This window comes from Odontomachus brunneus, unplaced genomic scaffold (genome assembly GCF_010583005.1).
Source record: "Odontomachus brunneus isolate Ranch 3 - 2012 unplaced genomic scaffold, Obru_v1 Obru_scaffold_018, whole genome shotgun sequence".
In the NCBI taxonomy this organism is placed as follows: domain Eukaryota; kingdom Metazoa; phylum Arthropoda; class Insecta; order Hymenoptera; family Formicidae; genus Odontomachus; species Odontomachus brunneus.
This window is the reverse complement of record NW_022639468.1, coordinates 1,792,783-1,802,307: the sequence shown is the minus strand read 5'-3', so window position 1 is coordinate 1,802,307 and position 9,525 is coordinate 1,792,783. Positions and strand designations below refer to the sequence as shown.

Sequence of the window (9,525 nt, the reverse complement as noted above, 5' to 3'; positions counted from 1 at the left end):
GAGAGAGAGAGAGAGAGAGAGAGAGAGAGAGAGAGAGAGAGAGAGAGAGAGAGAGAGAGAGAGAGAGAGAGAGAGAGAAAGAGAGAAAGAGATTGCTCAAAATATTTTATGTCTTACAATATGTGACGTACAGCAAACTTTTACACAAATCGATTTTACGTGTACGTCATCACGTTCGACCCAGTTCGAAATTATCGTTGGTTACGTAAATACGTATACCGTTATCTCATTAAAAGGTGTCAATCATTGGCCAAGGTTTTCCTTGAAAAGTTCGATCGTGCGAATTTAGCAACGCGAAAAGTCTACTTAAATGCATATAACGAATCCACGTGAATTCGACACGACTGAAGCATTTGTAAGTGCAATTTTAGCGATAGGTAAATGTCATTAATGGAGTTCGACGCACGATATCACGTGTCAATACGAATCTCCGCTTTCGACAGTTTGACTTGGTAGTTGACAAGCGAACATGCAATGTCTATAGATACTTCTCTATAAATAGAAGCATTGACGGAGTTGTAATAATTTAAAAGACCCTGTTCGGTCAGTTTGAGTCTAAATCAAGACTTCCATTCATATTCTTCTTTCAAACGAGAGATCGCCGACTACGTGACGGACGTCATTCTTTTTTGTGTAAATATTGACGCAACGGCTATCGTTGGCACGTCGCCGTTTGTGCATGTGAATGTATCAAAATCTGGCCATATTTCAACCGAATTGACCTCGTGCAACAGAAATTGATCAAACCTTCACCTTTTCGCCAAGCGGAGTTGGCTTTCTTCGCCTCCAAATGAAAAGCCAGTTTAAATATAGTTCAAGGCTATGCCTTTCGTAGAATCTACCGAGCGCGCTATATACTAACGGGAAAGTAACGTCGCAGTGACGTAAAATCGCCAATTGATTTTACGTTGTCTCTTCTCAGGGTTCGGCTTGCGTCCCTTGGATCTGGGAGACGACGCGGTGATGCTGATTAGCTACCCGGGAGAACTGTTTATGAGATTACTGAAACTGATGATTTTACCTCTGGTAATCGCCAGTCTTATATCGGGTAAGTTCCTTTTTATCGTTACACGCGCGTACGTGCACACCCACACGCTGTAGAGTAATGCATGTCGGACGTTTTTTTTTCATGCATTTTTACATACATTCCAGGTTCAGCGAGTTTGAACGCCAGGATGAACGGAATGATCGCCGTTCGTACTCTGGTATACTTCATACTGACGTCCTTGCTCAACGCTGTCCTTGGAGTAGCCCTAGTCCTCGTTATTCATCCCGGTAATCCTGGCATCAGGGAATCGATCGGTTCCTCGCATCACGCGAGAGCCGTTAACATACTCGACAGCCTGCTCGATCTGGGAAGGTAAATTATGTCTCTGATATCTTGTCGAATGTTCGCCATCGATTCTATCAATATTGACAATGTACATAGACTCACTCGGGGAAATTTCCCCATCGAAATCGAAGAGGCAATTGAGTACGAAGGTCATCGCATGCGGCGGAACAATCAGAAAACAATGTTAATGAACAATTAATTTCGCTCATTTTAATCTGGAAGTTTGCCACTTTGCCGGCGGAAATCGTCTCATCGTCTTACATCTCGAATAAGATACATCTCTTGGAAAGTTTTTAACGAGAATATATGCCGGAACTTCCTCCCACAGCTTCTCGATACCGAAATGTGTCAATTAGCGTGCGCGACGATGACGCCACATCGAAACAATATCGATTTAGGATACGTCTACCTACTCTCATCATCATCGGACTAGCGTAGTTATCTAAAACGGATTAAGGTCATAGGTTTCACGAGGCGTAAAACTCGCTAAACGGAATCCACGGTGATCGCGGATGCTAGTCGTTGAGACAAAAATAAATGCATCGATCGGGTTGCGTGTTTTATTCGCACGAGGCATTCAAAAGCTTCGTTTAAGCAGCGCAATGTCTGACGTGTGCGGGTCTTCCATCGTCGGATTAAAGACAGGACGCAGCGGCTCATTATTGGAAACTATTTAATAAGTGTTCGCTTCAGTAACGCGGCATAAGATCGGCCAAGATCACTTTTACTGAAAAATCGTTGTAGCTTGCGATGCGCGTAACGCGACTTTATAAGTGCTTAAGGTTTATGGATAAATCGAAGGCCACAGAAAATACGTCGTTTAAAATGTACAACTATTCGCCAAGATAGAAAAGTATTCTGCATTTTTAATATTTTCGAACGCGTTTTGAAGATATTCACATATTCTGAATGAATTACTTTGCAGAAACATGTTCCCGGACAATCTGTTTCAAGCAGCTTTCCAACAGGTGAGGACGCTGTCTGATCCTTCCGATACGCCACATCGAAATAAAATTAGTTCGCCGTGAAATAATAATTTCGTTCCAGGCGCACACGGTATACGTCCCGAAGAAGCAACCGTTCCAAAACGACACCGACCGGCTGCCGAGTGAAGTTCTGGGGGACGAGGAGTTGATGAGAGTAATACAGTACAGGAGCGGTACGAATACTCTAGGCATAGTTTTCTTCTGCCTAGTTTTCGGAACGTTTCTGGGAACGTTAGGCGAGAAAGGTCAGGTCGTAATAGACTTCTTCAAGGCTGTGTTCGAAGTAATTATGCGTATGGTCTCGACGGTTATGTGGTGAGTGTCGCGTGATAATTAGAGACGATGCTTTATATGATTTATCCAGGGCTGGGAAGTATGCGTTAATTGCTCCGTATATCATATGTCGTTATTAATAACTTTCTCTACTAACGAGTTGGTAACGAGGTTATTTCTTCTTTAACGTTAGTAATAGTAGTGATAAAACATAATTACATTTTTTGGATAACGATAACAAATCGTCACACGCAGAGCCCTGAGAAGGTCGTCGGAACTTGGCGCAAAAGGTAACAAGAATTGTAACGTACTTCTTGTCTACTTTTTTAAATGAATGTATTGAGTAATGGTAACGAATCGATTGGAAGAATGATAACGAGTTACTTTTTTCAAAAGTAACAAGCGAGGTAACGAGTTTTCAAGTAGCTTTCCCAACCCTGGATTCACTATAGTCGATAGACAATCGATAGACAGAGAGCAACGTCTCGATTCCAGGATGACACCTGTCGGCATCACCTCCGTGATAGCGGGCAAAATACTCGGCGTGGACGACCTGGTACTGGTGATGTCGCAGTTGGCGTGGTTCATCGTCACGATCGCGATCGGTGTCTTTCTCTATCAACTGGTGATCATGCAACTGATATATATGGCCTTCGTTAGAAAGAACCCCTTTAAATTCTACGCCGGCCTGGCCCAGGGTACCCTCACCGCCTTCGCCATGGCATCAACGTGAGTCGTCGATCTTCGAACCTGAGCCCGACCTTGAGAGAATCCATTTCGCCTGCCTCACAGGGCCTCGGTCAACGTTGTGATCGTACTTTCTGACCTCGTAGCTCCGTTTCCTCATCGGTCGTTCCTCGCAGACACGTTCCATCTATACTTCCTTTTTCCCTTCTTGTTTTCATCACAACACATACACATGCACATACATACATACGTACACATCTACCTCTCTATGCTTGCGCGAAATGGAGCTGGTCTGTTACGCGATTGAATAGTGCCGATGATAGTTGATTCCAAAACATTCGACATCGTAAAACAGACGGAAATAGACAACGAGTGATACGTGACGATGGAAGATAATACCGAGTTCAAATCGATTGATAGAGACAATATGTTTCAGCCAGCTGTATGGAGGCTTTGCGAGGCCACGGTCCCGTTATCCCTCCTGTATCATTAGAGCCAGCCTTACATGACTTCTGGCCATGAAATTGCCAAATGATTCGTATTCCACAGAATTTACATTTAGTAGATGAAGACGTTGTGGAACGCTGGCCAATTCCCAATTATCCCACCGGTCCTTCCTTCACACCTGACAATCTCTTTAATGTTTTCGCGAGGAGAGCTCGCCATGCCCCATGAGAAAGAGAAAAAGAGAAAGAAAGGGAGAGAGGTATGCAGTTCCGGGTGGCACTTAGGATGCTGATACTCCGGTTGCCGACCACCAGGCAAACGCGAACTTCCGAAGAATGTTGCCAGGATTTATGGTAACACAAACGGAATTTCGTCGTCGCGGTTATAATGTATCACTGTCACGAACGCGAGATCGTGAAGTGATGTCGAAAGTATGATTGCGTAGACGCGAGAGTGTGGAACTACCTCGATATAATGATGTTCCCCAAACCGGCCATCTGCTGACTCCGTGTTACCTGGACTGATTTGCGGCGTGGAAGCCTGCTAGGTGACTCGTGAACTCGGGAATCTTCCGACTTCTCCCTTCTCGACGGCGAAGGAGGAGAAAGAAGATACCGCACCAAAGGAGGCTTTCACGCCTAGCCATATGATTATTAAACTTAAGTACACACTGTTCTGAAAAAAAAGATAAAAGAGAGAACTGAAAAAATATTGGTTGCTCGTGTCGAGCTCGCTACTCTTGCAGGTACGACGAGGACGTCGATGACCGGCTGTACTGCTGAGAACAACGTGCGATCATTTGTTTCTTGATAATTCATTTCTGAGAGTCACGCGAAGCAACGATCATTTTTTCAGTTCGCATTACCAGTCATTCCCATGCGAGGTCCTTCTTTTCTTTCGTCCTCCATACACGAAACATTCATTAACATCATTAATATTAGAGACGATCAAAGAATCCTCTGATTTAACGAGAGCAATCGTCCAAACTTGTTTGTTTCCGCCACTCGATCCCGCATTCTCGACTACCTCGCTCCCCTTTTGTTATTTTAACAGTGCTTGTATCGATTATGATTCCTGACTAGGTCTATATAGTCACATCTAACTCAATCTGTTTTCTCTGTGGATTAACTGTTTCCAGAAGAGAGCGTACACAACTGTGCGTACACTGTGACTGAGAGAAACTGTTCTCAGTGTATCTGAACAGAGACTGTATAATCATGATGATGTATTAGAACACGCACTGCACGCGGCCTTTTGCAGGTGGTTGAAAGACCGAGGGTAGCCCTTGGTAAGTAATTGATGGCCGCAACATGAGGTACATACGTTTGTTTGTTGTAGGATCTTGCAGGCAATGCGGTCCGGCTAATACCACGGGCAGTGACATCTAAGCTAATTCCGCTTAATTTTCAGGTTGTTCTCTCACGGTCATTCTGGTTGTTGCTGGCACCCCTTTCTACTATTTGCAGATATTTTCCACAATTAACGTAATCGATATATCCAAATTCGACAACAAGTATTCTACCTTCATTCGTACGTCGATTCTCTGCAAATCATTCTGCATCTCTGTTCTGTTTGATTATAAAAGACTTTCTCTTCAAATTACATCTGAGAGACTGAATCACTAAGTCTCATGCTGCTAATACATCTCACCTGTACATAAGTTTATGCCAGAATGACCACTTACTGCGGCAACAGGCGACGTGGAACACATCTTTCTGCTATTCCGGCAGCATGCTTTGCCTGATCTTTGCTAACGCAGCTTTGTACAGGGCTGCCGCACTTCCTGTGACTTTCCGTCTGATGACCGAGAAGCTTAGAGTCGACCCTAGAGTCACCAGATTCGTCCTACCGATCGGTTGCAATATTAACATGGACGGTACCGCGCTCTTCGTAGCAGTGGCTAGCATATTCATCGCTCAAATGAACGGCATCTTCCTGGGCTTCGGGGAGATTATCACCGTCATGTAAGTTGCATTATCTAGCTTGTGAATAGTAAAACATTCCTCTTCTTGTATTCGTATTTGTGTGTACACATGATTAATTCACTACCTTTCATCTTGTGAAGTCTGACGTCCACCGCTGCTTCCGTGTCATCGGCCTCGGTACCTAGTGCTGCGCTTGTCCTGCTGCTGGTCGTTTTAAGCGCTATAGACGCACCTGTTAACGATGTGTCTCTCTTGTTTGCCATCGATTGGTTTGTGTAAGTATATACCGTCTGTATATACATACATACATATATATATTTTAAAAAGAACTTTTCGGATATATCGGGTTAAATTTCATGTGGAAAGTAATAAAATATTACTCGTACTATAAATCAAATCATATCTTTACGACAGATAAAACGCTTTACGAGACATATCATGTAACTTTTTATGTAACTAGAGATCGGATAAGGACCACCAACAATATGCTGGGAGACTGTTATGCTGCAGCCGTGGTCGAGCAGCTATCTAAAAAGGAATTAATGGCGTTGGATGCAGCAGCCTACCAAGTAAAATATACTAATTAATAGCTTTGTAATTTTGAATGTGTAATTTGCAACTTGTACATATAACACGCTAACTCAACAATCCGCCTCGCTTGAACTTTTACGACACTGATGTGTTACAAGAATATGCGATAATTTATTGATTTTAGTCGGAGACGGTGCTGCCGACCACCATCGCCAATGGATGCATTTCCGCCAACAGGGTACCTGATCCTGACACTGTCGTCGTCGAGATGCAAGACGACGCACGGATAACGGGGATCGCCAAGTAAACACGCTTGTTGGTAGGGCTAGGCTATCACTTTGTACGATCGTACTAGATCACATTGTTTCATTAATAACATCGCTTAGCTCATCACTGGCTTCTTTGCAAATTGATAAGCAAAGTGAAGATTTGACATCGTAGAAAGACTGTAAATGCGAAGAATAAAGGGAATATCGGGATGAGCTGCGTTCTCGTAACTTTTGTAGCTATTTTGTACTTTTTGTCATAGAGATAATCTTGAGAAAATGACGTATTTATGGTCTTCCTGATGTCTGATCTTCAAGTGAGCAAGCGAAAATATCCTTCAGATCGTTCTATTTTTCTTTTCAGCCTCGGAGCATTGCACATGTCGCGGAGCGTGACGGAGGAGACCGTTTGACTAGTGGTTAGCCTCGCAGAATAGTTCAACCACCGTAGAGTCCCATCAACGAGTAAATAATCTTGGCTCTGCGAGCTGTTTGAGCGCATTGACGGGACAACGGCCTGTTCATCGAGGATCAAAAAAGGGTACATAGGTTGCGCCAACGGCGCGTTTAGTTCCTCAGCTTCTCCTTGTTCTAATAATTTTCCAAGTTCGTAAGGATCTTCCGCGAAGGAGTTCTACAATTCACAAAATCAAGAGAAACAAAGAGAGAACTCTCACGGTAGCCAGTGCGACGCGAGAAAATCCTAAGTCAATAAATAATGGAGAATGCGTTACCACATGGGGTGCAGATACAGCAATAAGAAACGATATACGTATTTTAAAAGCTTCAATCGAGGCTTCCACAAGTTTGGGAGAAGAATACTTTCTCAAGAGGATGCGTGGCAGTCGTTTCGCTGCCGCGCATTATTAACTACGCTCGACGTTGTCGAAATATAATTGAAGAGTCGAGGTACGAGTCGTCCAACGACCCTAAGAAAATTGCAGACTGAATTGGAAGAGGGCTAATTCGACTGACCGACCGACCGACTCGAGTTTGAATAGACGATAGTTGATCGTAGGAAGAAGATTCATAAAGTAGCAGAAAAAAACCAAGTGATCACCGATTCGATCGCGCTCCCGTAAGAATCAGTGATCGTTTCTACGATCGATCGCGTAAACAGCGTCGAATGTGGTGCCTTATTTCAATGCGCCAATAACAGACAGGCGCGATGAAAGTAAAGAATTTCTTAAGTTCTTTTTTCGAGTGTACCCTCACGCGCCGGGGGCGTGCATTAATGTGTGTATCGGCGCTGATTCCAATTACTGACGCTTTTTCGATGTATTTAGAACGTTCTAGGCCCCGCACACCGTGGATCGAGCACACGACTGTTTTCAGTGACGCGACGGATACCAGTTTCTACCGATGATAAAGAAATTTTTTACGACGGTGTTGAAAATAAACTTGATGTGATAACATTGTTAGATAGCTACGTGCATATCTACATATCTAGGACACACGAAGCAAGTACATTTAATTACATCTTCATATTACTGTAATACTGTATTTAGGCTACATGACCAAAGACCACGCGTACTTCGTATCGCGTATCGTCGTCACTGATCGCAATCCAAATCGAGGGAGGGCAATTAAAACAGACGCACGACAGTGCATGTTTCTGCGGGGATCAATGTTAACCACACGCGAAAAATACGGCAAAAAAAAGAAAAAAAGACTTACCTAGCGGGCGCGTGACTTTAAATAGTTTTTAAAAGTCATATCGAGAACTAACTATCGGACCATTAATAGACAAAAACTGATGCGTAGAAACTTACGTGCCCCGCTTTAGAAAGACACGTGTGTTTTTAGACGGAAGGGTGTCGTCGAGACGGAAATTTAGAATCCTGATTGTATTCATCGTGTAAAAATTAGAGATTCAAAGAAATTGCATTTTTTGTCAGTTTAATAAAAAATTTTCATAAGCAAATTTTCAGAAGGATATTAGGAGTTTTCTTTTAGAAATTGTATACAGAAATCACGTTTTTGAAATTTCTGGTCACGTTCGTGTTTTCGTCGAGTACGATCACGAATGTAAAAGACTCTGTCTCGTCGCGCCTTTTCGACTAGTATTCCCTGTCGTAGAGTAATATACCCCTTCCAGTATAATGTTGTCCATTCAAGTAGCTTAGAACAGATAAAATCTGCGATCGTATGTGAGAGACTATACGTATTCGATCTAATAAGAGAATGGGAAATTAAATAAGCGCGACTCCTCGTCGAGCGGCAACAAGACTGGACACACCATATGATAATATCGTTTTGCTAGACAATGTAATTGGTAAACAACCCTCCTATAAAGGTTTTGCTGACTTTAGGCACTAGGTAGGTAGGTCGATACGTGTTTCATCGTAGAGACTGTTTAAATGTACAAACTATTCGGGTACACAACATTATTAGCGTTCATGGTAATTATTAATGTTCATTCATTAGAGTATGGATTTCATGTTATTCGGGGTTTTTTTTTGTTTTTTTTTGTTTGTTCGAAAGCGCATCCGCAAGGAAAAGAAGTTTCTGTTGTTAAGAAGGAAACAAAAGAAGCAAGTGAGATATTGTTTTACACTAGCGTAAGAATTATTCAATGCAATTCGCTGTTAGGGATATGTTCCAGAAGATGTAAACTTAAGGACTAGAAATCGTAAAATGCATGGATGGCATTTATACTTGAAACATCGAAATGAGACATTTGACGATTGAAGCAATGCAAGAAATAGAAACTTATAGTTGAGAGAACCTTTAATTGATACTTAAGAACAGAGAGACAATTACAGTTGATAACGGGTACTTTTCATTAAAGTTTACTTGAACGAATTATACTTTCGTTTATTGTAAATTTTCGATTTCATTTGGAATACCCTGCCATTCTTTCGAGTGATATATCGGGTGCTCCCGTTTTCACTCGGCACGTTTTACCTTCGAGCGTTGAGAAAGTGAAATACTGACTGATCTAGTTGCGGCGGTAAAACGAGCGGAGGAGAGAAGGGATAAACTTATCAAAATAATCCGATGAATACATGTTAAAATACTTATAAGGCTCAACGTGTTGTATAACAAGATGCAAGTTTATACGTGGAAGTATTCTG

General features: G+C 42.5%; 1 protein-coding gene across 2 annotated transcripts in view; it reads left to right on the top strand.

Annotated features, from left to right (window-relative positions):
- Positions 1 to 9,517, top strand: part of LOC116841813 (excitatory amino acid transporter) — a 12,424-nt gene extending 2,907 nt beyond the window's left edge. Inside the window, exons 2-11 of one of the 2 annotated variants that reach the window (XM_032810204.1) lie at positions 923 to 1,048; positions 1,153 to 1,360; positions 2,259 to 2,301; positions 2,381 to 2,634; positions 3,088 to 3,321; positions 5,496 to 5,690; positions 5,792 to 5,926; positions 6,112 to 6,220; positions 6,367 to 6,485; positions 6,813 to 9,517. In XM_032810204.1, the coding sequence (XP_032666095.1) occupies positions 923 to 1,048; positions 1,153 to 1,360; positions 2,259 to 2,301; positions 2,381 to 2,634; positions 3,088 to 3,321; positions 5,496 to 5,690; positions 5,792 to 5,926; positions 6,112 to 6,220; positions 6,367 to 6,485; positions 6,813 to 6,861 (1,472 nt within the window). In that variant the 3' untranslated portion in view covers positions 6,862 to 9,517. Of the gene's footprint in view, positions 1 to 922; positions 1,049 to 1,152; positions 1,361 to 2,258; positions 2,302 to 2,380; positions 2,635 to 3,087; positions 3,322 to 5,495; positions 5,691 to 5,791; positions 5,927 to 6,111; positions 6,221 to 6,366; positions 6,502 to 6,812 lie in introns of both variants that reach the window. The other variant, XM_032810205.1, reaches the window with a different exon arrangement.
- Positions 9,518 to 9,525: the final 8 nt, after the last annotated feature.